General features: G+C 40.0%; 1 protein-coding gene across 3 annotated transcripts in view; it reads left to right on the forward strand.

Moving 5' to 3' along the window:
* The window catches only part of LOC307030149 (uncharacterized protein), a 58174-nt gene that overhangs the window by 5161 nt on the left and 30980 nt on the right, over positions 1–22033 (forward strand). For all 3 annotated transcript variants that reach the window (XM_079666412.1, XM_079666413.1, XM_079666414.1), the window contains exons 4-14: positions 3986–4123; positions 5845–5955; positions 7044–7199; positions 7848–8027; positions 12177–12299; positions 13522–13635; positions 14327–14594; positions 15933–16048; positions 17409–17526; positions 17913–18004; positions 19245–19395. In XM_079666412.1, coding sequence (XP_079522538.1) covers positions 3986–4123; positions 5845–5955; positions 7044–7199; positions 7848–8027; positions 12177–12299; positions 13522–13635; positions 14327–14594; positions 15933–16048; positions 17409–17526; positions 17913–18004; positions 19245–19395 — 1567 coding nt within the window. The remainder of the gene's footprint in view (positions 1–3985; positions 4124–5844; positions 5956–7043; positions 7200–7847; positions 8028–12176; positions 12300–13521; positions 13636–14326; positions 14595–15932; positions 16049–17408; positions 17527–17912; positions 18005–19244; positions 19396–22033) is intronic.

The raw sequence follows: 22033 nt of genomic DNA on the forward strand, positions 1-22033 counted from the left end.
CATTTTACTTAAATACGGTACTTGAGTAAATGTACTTAGTTACTTTCCACCACCTTTCCGTGCTAAATAGAAGCCAGTGATTATGTAATCCGTGAGTTAAATTCCTCCTGCATTTAGTTTTCAATATGTGTCTCATTTACTGCATATTATTCTAAAACTCTTTTGAATATTGACTTAAAACATGAGCTCTGCAAAAGCAATAATCCCAGGCACGGCGATTCCTTTTGGTTTGAATCATGGAGCTTCTGAATACATTAGTCACTGTTTGTTTATCATATTGATTCTTTTTCTGGACTAAATGCAACATGCGAAGCCCACGTGAGGAGGATTAGTTTCTGACCGATCCACACACAGCTGGTCACATGAGTTCCTGCTGCTGTTAGTCACCGACTGAGATCATTCGGTTAAAAAAACCCTGTACCTAGTTAACTTTTAACCGCCCAAGACAAAGTCTGCTGCACAATAATAACGAGAGGAATGTGAGATTAGATTTCCAGATGTGATAAAAGTATTTGTTTGGTGCGAGGTGTGCAACCAGGAACTGAAACTCCACTATAGCCTTCATCATATTTAGAGCGACAGCAGGACACAAAGTCGCTGAGAGGCTGAGGCCGGGCATACACACACACACACACACATACACATACACACACACACACACACACACACACACACACACACACACACACACACACACACACACACACACACACACACACACACACACACACACACACACACACACACACACACACACACACACACACACACACACACACACACACGATTATAATGAGTGCCGCCCATATCCATGTGACCCAAGCCAACCAATCAATAGTGATCAAACAAATATCTTATATTAAAACAAAACGCATTGCTATTACATGTTTCATGGCTCCTACAATATTATACCCACATCTCTGTCCATGTACATGTTTGCAGCACCTCAAATGTTCTTATAATGATCGATGAACTTAAAGGCCATGTAATGCATCTAACACAGGTGTTTTTTAACATGTAGTTTAGATATCACCAGAATGAAAATAAATAAAAATGTTTAAAGTTTCGTCATAATTAAATGACATATACGTTAAAAACCGATGTTGGTTCCGAAGTTTGCCGAGTACGCCCCCGATCACTCCCGAACGAGCGGTGACGTCACACGTGGCAAACATTGCCATTTCATCAAATCAGTCCAAATGGCAAGCAACGCGATAACTTCAGACAGCGACAGCGATCATTCAAGCTCAGATTCGGTGGGTTATCTGGATTCAGTCACAGAAGTAGAGAGTGAACCAGCTAGCCTTTCACTTCAAGGCATCTTGCCTTATAAGTACGAGCCTCCTGCCCAGCAATCGAACAACGAGGCAGAAACTTGTGAAAGAGAAGCGGATTCCGCAGCCGGCGAGACTCGAGTCGGCAATACTGAATGGTAAATTCTGTTTTATTTAATTTGACCTGCACTAAATGTCGATCTTAATTTGTCATCTGTTCCTCACACGTCCGGCAGATATTGTTTTGTTTTTTAATGTTATGTACAATATTCAGGTGTACATGTCAATGCTGTGAAAGCATGCCCACTGCAGATGAATGTGTATGCTGCAGAGAGATCTGGCAGGTGATGGAACAAATAGACAGTTTGCAACCTACTGACCAGATAGCAGAGTCCTGCATCGGGTCGGGTATCCGCGGGTACCCGACGGGTGACCCGCAAAAAAGGTGATTTGCGGGTGGTATTTTTTCAAACGCTTTTTTCCGGGTTCGCTTCTGGGTAAAACAAAGATGATGCGGGTCCGGTTGCGGGTGTTGCATAATAAATATATTTAAACAATAATAATTTAGTTTAATGTTTAAATCCTCAGACCTCTCCTCCGCGGGACCGAGCATAATCATAACCTCTGCAGTGCATCTATCTGCTGCTGAGCGCACCACATTCAAAAGGGCTGAGGTGAAGCTCTCTAGCGGAGAATACAGCATTTTCAATAACTCTTCCTCAAGAGCGTAATCCAACGTCTGGGAGGCTTTTGGTGTCATCCTAGATGGAGAAAATAAACAACATCCCAGGCTTTTTGAGCCAAATATGCAACTGCGTGTGTTAATAATTGCACGTTGTCACTGCTCATATATATGCGGGTTCGGGTCGGGTTGCGGATCATGTGCCGGCGGGTCGGGTCGGGTTGCGGAACTAATTGGCAATATGTGCGGGTAGCGGGGCGGGTTCGGTACTGCACGTCACGGGTGCGGGGCGGGAGCGGGTCTTGAAAATCAGACCCGTGCAGGACTCTGCCAGATAGAAGACACCGACGAGAAACCAAGGTGCATTATTAGCCACCCAGGCTTTAGAGAAGGCTGTCTCAGTGTTTGGACACTGAAAATAGCGTATCTTCAATACAAACAACAACACAGAGCAGTTGATGGCCCACTACACCAGTAAGTAAATATTGATTGACCCAACTGCCTATTGCAGCTTTGCTTTCATATAATACTTTTAGTCGCTACAGATATGGTACACTTTTAAAGATACCATTAAACTCTTTCAAGCAGTCAAAAACAGCTTGGCTTTTATTTTTTCTGTGTATGCAAGTTCAATGTATGCTTGGGAAAAGAAACAACTACACATGTGAGGAAATATATAAGAGGTCTATGATTCTGTCAAGCAGTCATGTATAACCTCATATTTATTTTGTACAAGTAAAATACAAATATCATGTTATAAGCCAATTTGTAACCATTGCTACATAATAGTACTACATAACATTTTATTTTTCTCCAAATATATTTATAATCTGTATACTTTTTTTTCATTAGGAAGTATCGATATACAGCTTATCGACAGTTTGTACGTTGGTGCTGGGGTGTACTCGGCCCAAAAATCAGAGTCCCGCTGCCTGCATGTGCTGTAACCGAGATACGGAAGACTTACCCTGAGCCGGGAGGCCGCTATCAGGGATTTCAATGGCCAAATCTGTAATTTGACATAAGTCATGCAGCTGAACTGGTTAAAATGGTTTCGCATGATGTAAATAATTTACAAAGTAAATCATTTACAATATTATTTTTCCAAAGAAACATGTAAATATAACAACATTTTCCAAATCACAAATTTGTAAGATTGTATTCATTTACTGTTTGATAAATAAAAAAGGGTTCTTTTGTTTATTTTTCACTTGTATCATTTGATCTTTATTGCAGTGTACATTAGTCTATTTTGGTATATGTGCGAGCCCACAAATAATTAAAAGTGGTAAAAATAATAAAGATATTCAGACGTAATTCATTTTTGGCCTTACTTATTTCACTTCAACTTTTATATATTTCAGTCACTAGGCAAGTTCACTGTACTCTGGTGACATTTAGCTCAAGCTGGCATAACACCTGTAGTAACTTAATTCTGACCCGAGTTTTGTGCACAATCTTCCAGCACCCATGATCAATGTTTATAGCAATCAGGAAACATTCACAGCTCACAACTACACATCGCTTCCCCATCATGAATTGTTAGATAAAAAAAGTTTAGCGAGGTCCGGTTACACATATGTTGAGCGAAAATAGCGGAAGGATACAAAACAAACAATCCAGACGAGGCTGGTGTTTGCCACGTGTGACGTCACACAGCTGGGTTAATGGCTGGCAAGCTTTTCGCTACCGGAGCGGAATAACACGGGAAAGTGGCACACATTTCATGTTATTTGGGGGGTATTTATGGAAAGAATCATTGATGTTGATATGTCAAATGAAACAGTGGAAAGTGATGAAGCGATTTATTAACACAGAATAACATTTATTTTGGACATTTCATGGACTTTAATTAACTCGTATAGTGTCTTCATGCAAAGTCAGTTTTTCCATTAGCCGGTATTTACCGTCTTCGAACGAGAGAATCTGTTAAAATCCTACAATTGAAGTCTCATAATGAAGTCTCAATGCTTGGTGAAAACAATTCCCCCTGTGCACGACTCATAATAAAGAATTATTTGTGACCCAGGTGGAGAAGGAGGCCTGTGAATCCAAACTGTCCAAGCTGCGCCTGCAGAGCAAAGCGAAGGTGACGTCTCTTAACGCTCAGCTAGAGGAGCTGAAGAAACAACATGGAGGCCAGGGAACGCCAACACACGGCAAAAAGGTTCGGAAGATCTGAACATCAAACATTTTATCCACTACATTTGATCGAAAGTAGTGGATATGTTGGATCACTAAAGCGTATTGTTTTTGGGTTAGACATTCTAGCTGACACAGAGTAATATGCAGATCTGATTTGTGTCGTGTTTCTGTTCAACCCGTTTCTGTAATCCAATGTTTGCCTGATTTTTTTTTGCTGATGTGCTAAATGGTGCTCTAGGAGGAGATTCCGGTGATAAGGGGGCGGGGGGGGGTTACCTTGGTTGCTGATTGGCTAATGGTTACTCAAGACAACACATCGGTATGACATCATAAAGTGGCCAAAATCTGATCAGCTCATTTTCAGACAGGTTTTTATAGAAATGGATCAAAAAGAGAGAGAATCTTTGTTCCTGAAACTTTCAGAGTCTCTTTACACAGACGGGACACATGTTGATGAAGAAGAGACATGAAGGAGAGGGGACACATGTTGATGAAGAAGAGACATGAAGGAGAGGGGACACATGTTGATGAAGAAGAGACATGAAGGAGAGGGGACACATGTTGATGAAGAGGGGACACATGTTGATGTAGAAGAGACATGAAGAAGAGGGGACACATGTTGATGTAGAAGAGACATGAAGGAGAGGGGACACATGTTGATGAAGAAGAGACATGAAGAAGAGGGGACACATGTTGATGAAGAAGAGACATGAAGGAGAGGGGACACATGTTGATGTAGAAGAGACATGAAGGAGAGGGGACACACGTTGATGTAGAAGAGACATGAAGAAGAGGGGACACATGTTGATGAAGAGGGGACACATGTTGATGTAGAAGAGACATGAAGAAGAGGGGACACGTGTTGATGTAGAAGAGACATGAAGAAGAGGGGACACGTGTTGATGTAGAAGAGACATGGAGAAGAGGGGACAAATGTGGATGTAGAAGAGACATGAAGAAGAGGGGACACATGTTGATGTAGAAGAGACATGAAGAAGAGGGGACACATGTCAATGTAGAAGAGACATGAAGAAGAGGGGACACATGTTGATGTAGAAGAGACATGGAGAAGAGAGGACACATGTTGATGCAGAAGAGACATGAAGAAGAGGGGACACATGTTGATGTAGAAGAGACATGAAGAAGAGGGGACACATGTTGATGTAGAAGAGACATGAAGAAGAGGGGACACATGTTGATGTAGAAGAGACATGAAGAAGAGGGGACACATGTTGATGTAGAGGAGACATGAAGAAGAGGGGACACATGTTGATGAAGAGGAGACATGAAGAAGAGGGGACACATGTTGATGTAGAAGAGACATGAAGAAGAGGGGACACATGTCAATGTAGAAGAGACATGAAGAAGAGGGGACACATGTTGATGTAGAAGAGACATGGAGAAGAGAGGACACATGTTGATGCAGAAGAGACATGAAGAAGAGGGGACACATGTTGATGTAGAAGAGACATGAAGAAGAGGGGACACATGTTGATGTAGAAGAGACATGAAGAAGAGGGGACACATGTTGATGTAGAAGAGACATGAAGAAGAGGGGACACATGTTGATGTAGAAGAGACATGAGTGGATTTTGTCCAATAGGTGACCTTTAAGTCATTCTGGACGAGCTGACACAGAGTAATATGCAGATCTGATTAGTGTCGTGTTTCTGTTCAAATGAAATCCATTGTTTTCCTGATTTGTTCTTTGTTGATCAATGTTTTCTTCTTGTGTCCCCGCAGGGCTCGTCAGAAGGAGAGCAGGCGAGTCGGGGGAAGATCGTCCTGCTGAAGAAGAAAGTGGAGGAACTGGAACATCAGCTTGCAAAGAGACAGGAGGAACTGGAGAAAAAGGTGAAGTGTCTTCGTAAGATAAAGCTTTATTAATTCTCAAAGGGACATTCAGGTGACAGAGCAGCAACGGGAACAAGAGAGACAAGGAAACACACGATATGACGGATACGAGTACACTTGGTGATATTAAAGAGGTCTTGTGTTGGGGTTTTCCCTCTCCTGTAGTGTGTGTTATATACGTTTTTTGTGCATGAAAATTGTCGGCAAAGCTACAATCCCAAAATTCCCTCCAGAGGGAGTCTTGTCCCGGTAGAGCAGGGGTGTCAAACTCAAGGCCCGGGGGCCAAATCCGGCCCATAACTTCATTTTCTGTGGTCCCACAAGAACTCTGAAAGAATATAATATGTTTATTATACAGTTACGTGCCGCTTTACAGAAGCACGTTGCCCATAAACTACATGTCCCACAATGCATCTCAAATTTTACTTATTTCTCAGAATTTGACTTTTTTCTTCAAAATATGCATTTTTCTCAAAATGTTACTTTTTTCTTCAAAAATGTCCTCTTTTTTTTTTTAAACTTTTTTTCCAGAATTTGGCTTTTCTTTTTAAATCATTTTGTGACATGCGCCCGAGACTTCTGCTTTCAGACGTAGTTAATTATGAAGTTATTACCCTATCCCATAATAATCCAATGCAGCAGAGGCAATAATGTCATATAATACATTATTTTATATATATTAAATATATATATATATATGTATATCTATATAGTCTTAAAGTTACAACCGGCCCTTTGCGTGCAACCATAATGCTGATTTGGCCCGCGATGAAATTGAGATTGACACCCCTGCAGTAGAGGAACAAAATACTAACTAATAAAAAATGACAGAATAAACAACAAAACTGCATCTCCATTTACTCTAGCACGGTAAAAGATATGAACTCATTATTATTTCTTATCTCCTTTCCTTTCAGATAATACAAAATGTGCACATGCTTTAGGAGCTGTTCTTGTTACATTTTGAGATGTTCTTTTAGGAGTTCTTCCTCGAGAGGTTTATCTGCAGCTTGTGTGTAAGGTTTGTTGGTTTGATGAACTGAGGTTTCCCCAGGTATTCATTGTGTTCTGTGACTGATTCCCTGCAGAGTAAGGAGGTGGAGTTTCAGCGGCAGCGAGGCGAGGAAATCGACATGATGCTGACGGAGAAGGACAGGAAGCTGGCAGAAAAAGAGGCGTACATCGTTCACCTGCAGTCTGCTCTGTCAGGAGATCAGCCCATCACACCTGCACCACAACAACAGGTATAACAACTCACTCGCTGTGAACACCAGCCAATGCCAGAAGCATTATATTTGGTATCTACAACTAAAGACTAACTAATGTGCAATGGCATGACACCAGCTGCGATGCCGACAGGGGGCGAGGGAGGCCTTTGTTTCCTTGGTTTTAATACCATTTTATTGCAAATGTTTTCATCTGTTGAGATTAAGAGAGAATAAAGAGACCAATCATCTGAGCCGGCCCGGCTAAAATAACTGGATGGCCTACCTGCCTGTCAGCCTTCCATCTGTGCACAAACTTATCTCGTGCCCTCATTGGTCATGTTCGTGTGTGTTGGAGGAGGGGCTCTGTGAGGAAGTCTGAAGGAAGGGGCAGATTTTTTTCGACTGCGTATTTTCAAATTCTAGCGCACTCAAGCTGGTTTCTCCATTCTTACCTTCCCTACCTTTAATATTGTAAGAAATATAATTCTCTATTTATTTAAATTAAAAATGTTTGAGAGATTTTAACCGAAAATAAAATGGAAGTAAGAAGTAAGACTTTCATAAACCCAAGGATGCTTTTCTTTCTGAGTGGCATTTATTAAAACGTGTTTAATGTACTTTGCCTTGTGCTGCAGTTTCCCTGTTAATGCATACTTAATGCTGGGCGGTGCTTCTCCTCCTCAGGTGTCGGAGGAGGGCGGGGCGATGCAGGATCTGCAGCTGCTGGTGCAGAGCCTCACCAGGAAGGTGGGGGAGGCGGAGGAGCGCTACAGTCTCCTTCAGGAGCAGAGAGACAGCTTCAGAGAGCTGCTGGACTCAGAGAAGGAGCAGTACACTGAGAAGGAGAACATGTTCAAACAGAACGTAAGATACTCTTTCTGCTTCCTCTGCAACGCAAACATTTCCCAAACTGGGATCAATAAATTACTTATCTATCTATCTATCTATCTATCCATCTGTCTATCCATCTATCCATCTATCTATCTATCTATCCATCTATCCATCTATCTATCCATCTATCCATCTATCCATCTATCCATCTATCTATCTATCTATCCATCTATCTATCCATCTATCTATCCATCTATCCATCTATCTATCCATCTATCCATCTATCCATCTATCTATCTATCTATCCATCTATCTATCCATCTATCTATCCATCTATCTATCCATCTATCTATCTATCTATCCATCTATCCATCTATCTATCCATCTATCCATCTATCTATCTATCTATCCGTCTATCCATCCATCCATCCATCCATCCATCCATCCATCCATCCATCCATCCATCCATCCATCTATCTATCTAAACCCTTTTTAAACCTTCTTTTCAGCTTCAATATCGCATCAATGCTAATGAACAGTACCATGGTACATGTTTTAAAATACATGTTTCGTATTTACTTGAAATGTCAATGTTTGTATAAATATAATTTATTTTTCCTTTTACCTAAACTTCTTATTTTTGTATTCTTATTTGTTTTATTTATCCTTTTATTTATTGGACATTTTAATTTAACTTATTTTGTTTCTATAATTTTATAATTTTTTTTAAAAATCCAGCAATTGTCACAACATTTAAATGCCCCTGATTAATTGCGTGCAGACAGTGTTGCCTTTGTTGTAGAACAGGCATGAGCAAACTAAGGCCCGCGGGCCATATACGGCCCGTTGGGCTTTTGAATCCGGCCCGCCGAATATTGGTACAAAATTGTCCAAATTATAGTAAAGCCCGCATTCATTTTGCCTTTTTCCTGCAATACCCGGCATTTCAGTTGATCCCACTAGATGGCGCACTCTAGACACAATTTACCTTTGCTGGAGTCTGGTCTATTCTCTCAGCTGGCCCCACTCGGCAACCCGGCAAGATCGGCGAATGCAAGTTGTAACAATCAGTAGCGCTGAGCAAAGTGACTAGAACGCGACCACACACTTATAAAAACACTTATATAAAGTCAGGCAACACTAACCAGACTGAGTGTGATTCTGTTTATTTGACCTTACTTTAATGACCATCCGTTCACTTTTATCGACCATTAGAGACAGACGTTTTCCTTTTGTTTTGTGTTATTGCAACTATCGGATGGAATCAATACCTGGGCTACATGTGGTCATCACAAGTAAAATCATAACGAAAACTACGCCGGTAAAATATGCGTGTCGAAAACGGCTTATGCCACAATATGATAGCAACAAGTAGATCGTCTGATTAGCTAACATCTAGACCCTCCAGAAAAACGCGGGCTAAAATCCTTGATTATGCGATTTAAACATGCAGGGTTTTTATATGATTTTACGCGGTGAAATTGCGGGAAGTTGCGAAAAAGAATAGATTTTTTTTAAAATATTGGGCTGTCTTATTTATTCTCTCTCACACACAACCTGCCACTAACGTTAAACCCTTTTACTATTCAATTAAACACATTCAATGTTTATTTATTGTAAAAGCAATTGGGCTATCACACACACACACACACACACACACACACACACACACACACACACACACACACACACACACACACACACACACACACACACACACACACACACACACACACACACACACACACACACACACACACACACACACACACACACACACACACACACACACACACACACACACACACACACACACACACACACACACACACACACTTCTCCGCCTCATTCTGTTTTCATTTACTCGTTCTTTATCTGCAGCTTCAATCTTGTAGGCTACTCACTTCGTTTCTTGTAGCCCTCGAAAGGGTTTTGGAGGTTGATGCCTCGGTGAACGTGCGTTGTTTGGCTTTCTTGTCCGCAGCAGCAGAAAGCATTTTCGAATGTTTGAATGAATCAAAGTGGGTCGCCACCTTAGACTTTCTCTTATCCTCCAACACACAGTTGCACGGGGTGCAGAATAGTTTCCCCCCACTTTTTGCCCGGTCTTTAGTAGAAATGTTCGTCGGTAAATGAGATGGATCAGATTTTTTCATCTTGGTGTTTTCTCTCTCGTGTGAGTTCCACACGTTCACTCTATGGTGTTGTTTGCTTTCTGTGATGCGCGAGCTGATGACGTCACGTCTAGGCCTGTCACGATAATTTATTGTGTTGGACGATACATTTTTCTGGAAATTATTGCGATAAACGATAATATTGTCGGCACCGTTTTAAGACCATTTTAGACATAATGATAATATATAATAATAATTCAAGTACATCCTTTCAAACATAACTTTTTATTGAACATTCAACATTGCAAATGAAATGTGAAATAATATTAAAATATATAAATTAATAAATAAAACTAATTAATTAAATTATAATAAATAAATGAAATCACACACAACCAAAACAATAAATTAAATAGTCAGGCTGGAAAACAGAGCTCTCTCTCTCATATATATATATATATATATATATATATAAATAAATAAATAAATATGAGCACACATTATCTCACAAGCAAAAAAAACCTCCTTAAAACAACAGTCAAGTGTACAGTCCACTGTCAAACACCCAGATGCCTCAACAGGCCATATCCAAATCTGTTTTTCTAAGTTTTCGAGCAAGGAACACCAACATGTTTGCATTGTCGGGCGGGGGCTCTCCATCTCCAGCTGCCGTGTTTGCTCCCAGCTGGGAAAACGGAATGGGGTGGTTGTGTTTTAGGTGGTTTAAAATGCGTGGTATTGCCTGCTTTTGTCGCTACCTTTTTTAAACCAATGCGACACACCGCCCGGCTGATTTAAGTCCGTAGGTTGGCCTCGTTGATTTGGTTTGAATCCAAAATACTGCCACACCGGAGAATCGAGATGTGTCGTTAGGTTTTGTAACCAATTCCATTTCACTTTAAATTCCCCGCGAGTAAGTCACACGTTGTCTCCCGCTTGACGCTATATTATTAATTTGGCTGCTACACTGCTGCACGTGCACGCGGAGTGTCCTGACCTGGCTGTGTGTCAGCCCCGCCCCTCACAGCGCGCCTGGCAGCCACAGCGCTCCAGGCTAAAATGCTGGTCACATCTTTATGAATTGTAAACGGCCATTTATCGAGCTCAGAAAAGTTATCGAGTCCATTATTATTTATCGTACGATAAGTCAATTTATCGATTATCGCGACAGGCCTAGTCACGTCATCATCATCACTACTTCACGTCAAGACGAGTTAACTTTTTTGTTCTCAACTTTGTGTGGAAATGCGGGGATTATGCGGCCCTTTGATAAATATGCAGCCTTTTAAAAATCTGCACCATTTTGCTGATTATGAGGAAAATTCTGCGATCGCAGAATCACGTTTTCCTGGAGGGTCTATCACCTGTAGAATGCCAGAGAAACTTTCATAACAGCGTTGTGATGCCAAACAGCTTTCAGACTAAAACACGTTCACTGATGGGGATGGGGGATATTTATCAGCTGCTTGTGTGACAGTCAGACAGTGAAACCTTTAGAGCGGAAGCTGCCGCGAGTTAACGGGAGAATAAACTCCGGTAGACGAGCAGCACTGCAGCGGGCGGTAATGCAGCTGAACCACATTCATAAACAATGCACCACGGCACTCTGGAGAAAGGTGTACGGTTGGAGAAGTAGTTCTTTAATTTAATCTGGCTTCGTATAATTAAAAACTACCCGACGCAGTCCTCTCTTGATGTTGTTGTGAGCGGTGTTGCGGAGAAAATCAGCGACGTAAAGCGCCGTCTGGGTGAGAAGAAGGCACGTAAACGGTTACGTCATGACGCAAACGATGACGCAATAATTCACCTTTGAACCTGCATCTGTAACAATGAGTGGACCGAAGAAAAGAAAAGTCAACATTGAGTGCCGAGTGTTTAATGAGGAGTGGACAGCTAAATATGTTTTTACCGATCTGCTACTGGCCCGGCCCGTCTGTCAAATTTAAAACTCATAGCGGCCCCCGAGCCAAAAAGTTTGCCCACCCCTGTTGTAGAATGTAGTTGTTCAGTATTTTGTTATTAGGAGTGTCTCTCTGTTGTGTCTGATGCTCCCTGTGTTTGCTTCCAGATCCAGACCTTCAAAGACATCATCATTCAGAAAGATAACCTGCTGACGGAGATCAACCAGATCCACGAGCAGGAGCTCTTTAAGCTGGCAGCAAAATCTGACGCCAGCGCAGACATAGAGCAGGTAGAGACAGCAACACTCATGACCTAATGAATCAGTGAGGAAACACTCAACTTACGTACTTTTCATGGCTTCATTGTAAGATGTCATTCTGTTTAAAAGTGTTTCAGTTCCTTACCTCAGATAAATTACTCAGGGTTCCCGCCGGGTCTTAAAAAGTCTTAAAGGGGACCTATCATGCAAAATGCACTTTTTGATGTCTTTTATACATAAACATGTGTATATCTCTTTTCCTCCGTACCCAAATCTCTAAAAACGGGGCTACAACGGAGCTGATCCAGATTTGAATCCGATATGACGTAATATCTGAAATGTGGACCCACGGCCCAATCAGAAACGTTGCTATCAGAAACAATGCTCGACTGTTTTGGACGTAATATGGTCGGTGTTTACATTAGCATCGCTAACACTCAGAGCTAACCTGTACTGGAGAGCGTGTGTGTGAAGAAGCAGGAAGTAAAAAGGAACTCACCTTGTGGTATAACCGGCAAGAGAGAAAGCCTTTGAGCTCCATACTGTTTCAGAGAGAATCCTTGATCTAATAATCCTTGCGTTTCATCACCGCAGCATTTTAGACAGTTTCTGCCAGGTGCATATCATGATGCCGGCATAAGCTCCGCCCCCTCTTTTTCAGTTTAATAAAATAAAATATGTTAGCCTTCATTTATACAGGTGAACATCTCATTAAGACACAGGGTCTCATTTTTAAGAGAGACCTGTTTATTCCCAGAATCAGTACTTTTGAAACAGGAAGTGAAATAGAGGGATATGAGGCATGGCTAGAATGGGTGACATGTTTGATATTTTGAGCAAAACACTTCATAGACATGTTTTTTATATATTTGTATATATCTGAGACCTATGCTATTGCCTAAACATAGCATGATAGGTGACCTTTAACTATGATAAAAAAAATAAGAAAGGTCTTAATTATGATTTAAGTTCTTAAAAATGATCGGATTTGAAAGGTACTTCTGATCACGTCTAGATCAGTCATCGTTCTTATGTTGAACGTGAATACATTTACTTAATAAGTAATTATGGGACGTATTTCTTCTTTCATAGCAATTTCCCCTTCATACTTTCTTGCGGTGAAATAGGTCTTAAATTCTATTCAAAGTGGTCTTAAAATGTCTTACATTTGAGTTTACAGGAACCCTGTTACTGTAGGCACATGCTTCTGTGTAATTCAAAGTTTAAACTCTTCTTTTGTTTTCCTGCTCAGCTTTTGAAGGCTCTCAAGCAGAAGCTCTATGAGAAGGAGGAGGTGCTGCTGGGAAAAACTCAGGTCATCGATGTCCTCCAGCAGGAAGTGGACGGCAGGGACCAACAGATAAAGGTAATTAACATTTACTTTCCTCTTGGTGCACTGATCGATCTGATACTGACCAACATCACTGGATCAAATTTAGGAGACAAAGGGGTTTGAAGGTCCCTATCATACTGTTTTTCATCAATATCTTATAGGTCTCAGATATATACAGAACATGTCTCTGATTGGCTCCAAACCCCAAACAGATCATTGCAGCATTACCCATAATCCCCTCTGTTTCAGCCCTGTTTCCAAAGTGCTGATTCTCTGTCTGTTACTTTAGATGAAAATAAGGAGCCCCTTATCTGTGCAGTTATAAAAGAAGTATCATTGAACACAAATCAAACAGAGGACTTTACATTTACAGTATGGAGTATGAGGAATGGCTTACATCATGTTCGTTAATAACGAATGGCGTCTATAGGATGAGATACAGATACTTTCCTCTCCTGATAAATGTAAAAGGCATTCCTCTTCAAATATGTAGAGAAGTGAAACTACCCAATTAATAATGTTCATAATAAAAACAATAATAATAATAGTCTTTATTTATATTGTATCTTTCATGCAAGACGCAGCCCAAAGTGCTTTACAGAGCAAGACTATGTCCATGACAAACAACAACAATGATAACAAATAAAGAGTAAGGAACATTTTTAAAAACAAAGGGAAAGACGTTTGTGTTTCATTCTCTCCTCGTCGTCCTTCCTCCCCACAGGAGCTCACGGAGCGTCTCCGCCGGCTGCACGTGGAACGGGAGAGTCTGGAGTCCAAGATGGAGGCGGAGAAGCACGTGATGCGAGCGCAGCTGCGAGACCTGATGGAGAAGCAGCAGGCGGAGGTGCAGCGAGTGAAGGAGGAGCTCCGGGAGCAGATGGAGCAGAAGCAGCAGGAGATCAGGAGGTCTGCTGCACCTCCTCCTCACAGAGAGGAGGAGGAAACAGGAAGTGATTCAGCCTCCAATCAGAGGATAGCAGAGCTGGAAGGTGGGTTAAAGTACAAGAACAGTCATGAGACAGGATGGAGAATAGAGACATTAGATTCCTTTATTGTCACTACACAGAGTACTGCCAAATTCCAGGCATTCCCAAAGGTGCAATCACACATAACAGACAGTATATAAGTATCATTTGGCAATAAAAGCTAAAAACGATTAATATATAAAGTGACAAAAAATGTGACCATAGAACAGTACGCTTACAAAACAATACAGCATTACCCTAAAAATACAAATACAAGAACAATACAGTCAATAATAGTGTCTGAGAATTAAGTTCAAAATATAATTTAATCAAATATATATTAATAACACGTCTAGAATTGGAGAGTTCATTTGTTAGACAGAAATATTGACCACCTAAAAACCCTTAACGCTAAGCAAATACACAACGACTAATCTAACACTAGCTGCTAAATGGTCCAAAAGTATATTAATAAGTACGAAAATGTGTTTAAAAATAGAAAATATGTAATAAGCACATATTTTTGTGAAATGAAAATAATTGGATTGTATTTCAGAGTAAAGTAATTTGTGTAAAAGTCTAATAACAAATGCTGCCTTAACTTGAAGGTGGGTTAAAATACAAGAATATCATGAGACAGGATGGAGAATAGGGACTGGTGTCTGAGAATTCAGTTCAGACACTTAACAGATAGTAATTAAAATATATATTAATAACACGTCTGGAATTGGAGAGAGTTCATGTGTTATACAGAAATATTAACCACCTAAAAACACTTAACGCTAAGCAAATACACAACGAACTAATCTAACTGTGGCTGCTCAATGATCCAAAAGTGTATTAATAATAAGTATATCTTTGGTTTAAAAATAGAAAATATGTAATACACACTTATTTATGACAAAGTAAAATAATTAAATTGCATTTCAGAGTAAAGTAATTTGTTTAAAAGTCTAGTATTAAATGCTGCCTTTACTTCCTGAAAGCTACATTTACTTATTGAAGAATTCAACTGAAAATCTCTCAGGTTTTTTTAGGCTTTCATCGGAAATATATGGATCAGTTCAAACTTCTAACTTCTGCTTTTAACGGCAAGCAGACCCTATACACAACATGTAAATCAAATAAAGTGGTCATTTCTTAATCGGATCTAAAGTAAAAGTAGTAGTAGTAGTTCTTAATCAAATATTCACCCAAGATAATTGTTGTGAACCTGATTTAATAAAAACAATCTGATGTATTTTTTGTAATTACAATGCTTTTCAATCTGTTGGATGATTTTAGAAAACATGTTGATCTTCCTAAAGCTTTGATTATTATTATTATTCAAAGTAACTTTCTCCCTTTGTTTTCTTTTCGCAGGCCGAGCCAAGAAGAAGACGGACGAGGCGAGCAGATCGGAGACAAAGTTCCTGAAGATGAAAGCCTGGTCCAAAACTCGGATCAGGCAGTTGGAGGAGGAGCTGAAGAAAAGCCAGGTGAGAGGAAAAAAAATAATCTTTAGATTAATTTTAAAAATTAATTAATTAATTAATTTTGTTATTCCAAAAGGCATTACACTCTTTAATTTATCCGTGCAAATCAACACTTCATGTATTGTAAATTACGGATCATTTTCCTACTTTTAGTTTTTGATGAACTTCTTATGTTTATATAAATATTTTTTATTATATTTATTTTTTTATTTATCGTTTTATTGCACAATTTTACTTCAACTTCCTGTGGTTTTTATAAATGTTTGTATTTCATTTTGTATACTTCTGTTTCACATTTCTATTTAACTTCTCATGTTTATTTAAATATTTTTATTTATTCAACTTTATCCTATTATTGCACTTTTTTTACTTCAACTTATGTTTATATTCATATTTCTATTATATTTATTTTAATTTATTGCCAAATGTTTTTCTTATGTACGTATAAATATTAAATACATATATACCGTAATTTTCGGACTCTAAGGCTCACCTGAATATAAGCCGCAGCAGCTAAATTGAATGATGTGTACATATATAAGCCGCACTGGACTATAAGCCGCAGGTGTTTTAATGTTTAATTACCATATGTAAGGGTTCGTGCACAGAGGGGATTGTCGGGAAAGAGATGGCTGTTTGAGGAAGCTCCAATTTATTAACATTTCAACAAACAAGTTGCATATTTGCATAACGTATTCAAGTGTTACCATTTAGTGCAATAGTAGCTACAGAACATGTGCTGTGTAAACTGTACTGTATCACATAGCGTTTCAGACACACACACTTTTCAGCTTTTAAACTTAAACGGTGCGCTCCCAGCGCACGTACCGGCAGTGATCTACAGCAGTGGTTTTCAACCAGTGGTACGGGGACAAACTGTCTCGCTCTCGTAATGTCTGTCTGTCTTGCTCTCGTTCTGTCTCTCGTACCACTCTCGGTTCCACTTTTACTTTTGCGCGCTACCTGTCTCACTCTTTTCCGGCCTCCAGCTTTTCCTGCTGGAACCCGCCGCTTAAAGGTGGGGGGCGCGGAGCGGCCATAGAGCCCATAGAGTTAAAGGTGGTGGACTGTAACCTGTAAAACCCATAGATTTAGGAGGTCCCCTAGTGGCCGTTAGCTGTACAAATCCATAGATTAGCCGCACCGTTATATAAGCCGCAGCGTCGAAAAAAACGGCGCGGCTTATAGTCCGAAAATTACGGTACATGTGTTTATTTCAGATTGTCACCTGGAATAAATAAATATTCAGATTCTGATAATCGTCATGTTAATCACACACTCGTCCTAAAAGCATGAATAACTCTTCCCTGCGTGCCTGCAATCTTTTTAAAAACTTAAAATAACTTTATTTTGTCCCCTTCAGGCGGGAGGTGCGCCCCCGGACCTGAACGCCCTGCGGAATCGCATCACAGCGCTGGAGGAGGAGAGGGAGGAGAACCTCTGGAAGGTGGAGCAGTACGAGGAGCTCAAAGCTAAGAACGGTAACAAACTCAAACCTGACAGCAGAGACTTCAGGGCTTCATGTTTTATTTGTGTCTGTCATTTCAAGATTCAAGATTCAAGATACAACAGGCTTTTATTGTCATTCTTACATAGCTACAGTGTAGTTATGACGATGAACATCTTAGTTCACAGGCTCCTCCTCCAACACAATAAAACAGATACAATACGTGAAAGTAAATACAATCAAATAGAGTAGAAGTAGTGCCATAAGAGTCTCTATACAAGTGATACATCATTGTTAATGGATGTTCTTAGTTCAAGTGTTTAACGGTCTTGTGGCCTGTGGACGAAACTGTCCCTGAGTCTGGTGGTTTTCTCGCTGTGATGCCAAAATGAACTCTGTTTGTTTGATGTTTTCTGGTAGAAACGCTGGAGGCTAAGCTGGAGGTGTACGAGGAGCAGCAGAGGACCCTACAGGCCGACCTGGAGCAGTTCACCAAGAGGACGGCCTCTCAGGTCAGAGGGCAGACTTTCCTGCTTAATCTTTGTGCCTGATTTACAGGGAGTTAAATAGTTCCTCAAAAAGTATTAATAGGTCTTAGATTCAATTGTCAAATGTGAGCCGAACAATGTCTAAAATGGTCTTGAATATGATTTTATACTTCTTAAATTGGACGCTCTAAATCTTGCTAGAATGTGCTTTCGTTGTGGAAGACTTAAATCATTTTCTGCCTCACTCGGGTGCGATGGGAAATGAAAGTAGACATGGATGGAAAATACCAAATCATCCACAGATATCCTCCTCTCCTCTTTAATGTTAAGATATTACATGTATAGCTTAAATAACACATTGACTGCTGTTAACTTGTCCCCACCATAGCTGTGTTTTGTTACAGCCTATTTTAAATGTCTCTGGGTTGTTAACAAGAGTCTAAAGGAGACAACTAAACGTCTTCACGGCCAACATTAGCCACCTTTAGCTCAGCGGTGGTGAGGTGAAGTCATGTGACCGTGCTGTAGTTCCTTTATAGCCCAACATTAGCCACCTTTAGCTTAGCGGTGGTGACGTGAAGTCATGTGACCGTGCTGTAGTTCCTTTATAGCCCAACATTAGCCGCCTTTAGCTTAGCGGTGGTGAAGTGAAGTCATGTGACCGTGCTGTAGTTCCTTTATAGCCCAACATTAGCCACCTTTAGCTTAGCGGTGGTGACGTGAAGTCATGTGACCGTGCTGTAGTTCCTTTATAGCCCAACATTAGCCGCCATTAACTTAGCGGTGGTGACGTGAAGTCATGTGACCGTGCCGTAGTTCCTTTATAGCCCAACATTAGCCGCCATTAGCTTAGCGGTGGTGACGTGAAGTCATGTGACCGTGCTGTAGTTCCTTTATAGCCCAACATTAGCCTTTAGCTTAGCGGTGGTGATGTGAAGTCATGTGACTGTTAGTTTCTTGTTCCACTTAAGAAGTGAGGGGTTTTGTTTATTGTTTGTTAGTTATTTATTTTGTGTATTTAATAGTTAACTCTTAGTTAAGAGTGTCCCTTAGTTTCCCTTTGTTTGTTTATTTAAACCGGTGCCTTTCTGGCACTGTGTTTTGTTTGTGGCTGCTTTTTGCCATTTCATTTGAGCTTTGAGCTTTTAATGTACCAACACCAACTGGTTATATGTTACTTTCCCTTTCCCCCGAGCTGGGACGTAACAACATTGTTGAAACCTTATTAAACTCACCCTGTGCCTCTCTCCCTGTGTGCTGTCAGGCGAGTGAGTCGGGCAGCGCGGACGACACTCAGAGTCACGTTCTGGAGTGGCAGGAGATGGTTTCTGATGCCGTCAGCGCCAGGGACCGGGCCAAAGAGGAGAAAGCTGCCATGGTGCTGAGGATCAGCCACATGGAGGAGGAGAGGGAGGGTAAGACTGCAGGGTGACACACATCCACAGCTGTTAGCACTCTCAGATCACCAGGAGTCACTAATAGGGCCACAATGCACAGGAAATTATTTATTTTTGTAGAAAATCTCACACAGATGTTGCCTAATGCACACCTAATCTGCGTCGGAAATCTCACACACTGCCAATCGTCAATCTGAGTCTCCTTTAATAGATCTTTAACTGACCAATAAGCGCACAAATAAACCACACATTTAAGCAAATCTATTTTCTTTCTTTCTCTTTAAGCATCTCTGAAATAAGCAGTAATTTAACTCAATCTCCTGACTTTCCATTCTCTCTACTTAAATTGAAATAATTCTCATTTATTCTTTCGTCTTTATACTGATCAATTTATGAGTTTGATGACCCTGATTAAAACGATTAATTGTTATTATTAAAAGAATAAATCATTAATGTTTGAGCCAGAATTTCACCCAGCCCTTTTTTTTTACCATCAAAACTTCATCACCATGTTTGTCCCTCCTGTTTTGCTCTTCACGATTTATTTCTTAAAGATTTGACAAATTGGTTATTTCTAATATTGAGCTTAATGATACAAATGTACTTGATTTTATTACATTAGATACAGATTTGAATCAGTTTCTATTTACATTATTTAAGTTCAATTGTATTATATTGTATTAACTCACTCTTGCGGCGAGTGCTGTTCTTGAGTCTGAAGTAGGGCCGCTCGATTATAGCAAAAATCATAATCTCGATTATTTGGGTCAATAATTGTAATTGCGATTATTCATTGACTTTGAAAACATCCATTTATTGGAGAATTTTTTTTTTAACAGTATGTTTTTAACAGTTGATTATCCTGAACCTTAAGTATAATTCAACTGAAAAACCAATAAATAATTTTAAAAAAGTTATACAAAAATAATCGTTTTATTTCGATTACGTTGTTTTCGTAATCGTTGCAAGCCACAATCGTAATCGCGATTAAACTACGATTAATTGAGCAGCCTTAGTCTGAAGTTTGGAAACGTTTCTAAATCTAGCGAGAAAGTTGCTGATTTCTCTCCCTTTTGTGTTTCTGAAGCTGTGACAAATACCGGTCACTAAGATAAGATAAGACAATAACTTTATTGATCCCAATTTGGGAAATCTTTGTGTAGCATAAAAATACATATTCAATAACAATGAAAAGACAAGAAATAAACAAGAAAGCACGCTACTTGTGTGGCTGACTACTACATTATTGTAGTAGCATGGACACTAAGTTGACAGCGTGTTATCGAGAAAAACTTCAGGATTGCATTCAAGTCTGGAGACGCGTAGAAAGAATTTTGAAAAAAACTTTAAAGTAAATAAATAAATGAAATAAGTCAAATATAAAAATGTATTAATAATAGTCCTATTTTAACAGGAAAATAGGACTTCAAGTAAAAGATTTCTGTCCGACAAACACGGAAAGAAACAAGCACTTAATAAAATGTTTACAATGTCGTCACCGGCTCAGAGACGCCGGTCCCTTCCCATAGCTTGCCCTCTCGTTGGAATCAATTAAAAAAGACGCCGGCGCTCAGAAAACGGTGCGATGTGGAAACCGGCCCTCAGGATATGGTTTTTGTTTAAACACAGGAATGTGGATGAAGCCTTAGACTCTTTGATTTTGTTAACCACATGTCCTCTGCTATCTGACTCAACATTATTTGTGTTTTCTCGCCCCCCCCCCCCCCTCCCCGTCCTAACCGTTGTTATTGGCGAGCGTCCCCCCCCCTGTCCCCCCCCAGCTCCTGCCCCGCTCCAGGGATGGGAGCAGCCTCTCAGAACAGTTTCCCATCAGTTTTGTGCATGCAGGCCCCCCCCACCCCTCCAGTGCAGCGGGTCACTGTTCTGCCTGCAGCTTCCCCCAACATTCACCTTCCTCTGGGGGGGGGGGGCGAGCTGCAGGCAGAACAGTGACCCGCTGCACTGTCGGCCATCTTGTTTTTTCCTTTCTTTTCCTGTTTCTTCTGTTGTTCTGTGCTCTTTTTCCCATCTCTTAATTTCTGGTTTGGCCACGCTAAAATAAGTAATGAGTAACTCATAAAAATCATTAATGCTGCAACTAACAACTATTTTATTTTTAAAATGTCTTGTTTTGTCCTTCCCAGATCCAAAAACATTCGCTTTAATTTGATATTTGATAGAGAACAGCAGGAGACCTCCATTTTGTTTTGGCTCAAAAAAGCATTTCCTGAAATGTTTGATCAAAAACATTACTTTTATAAACAACAAATGTTCCATTCATTAAATGTCTCTTTAAAAAGCTTTACTCAGTCAGAAATACTGATGTTCGTAAAACATCATTTGAATAAACTAGAATAAAAAATATATTATAAAAACATAGGAAGTAAGAATGTGCAATTAAAGTTAAAATAAGATAGGAGAAAAGTGAATGTAAAATGTCCAACCCCCTTTCAGAAGTGCAGGGGGATGAATTTAAATATCTTGGTTTGTCCGTCCCAAATCCAAAAACATTCACTTTAATTTGATATATGATATTGGATAGAGAACAGCAGGAGATTATTGGCTCAAAACAGCATTTCCTGACATTTTTGAAGAAAATAATTACTTTTAAAAACAACAAATGTTCCATTAATTAATTTGTCAGCTTTACTCAGAA

The sequence above is a fragment of the Notothenia rossii genome (assembly GCF_949606895.1).
Source record: "Notothenia rossii genome assembly, chromosome: 2".
NCBI lineage: Eukaryota > Metazoa > Chordata > Actinopteri > Perciformes > Nototheniidae > Notothenia > Notothenia rossii.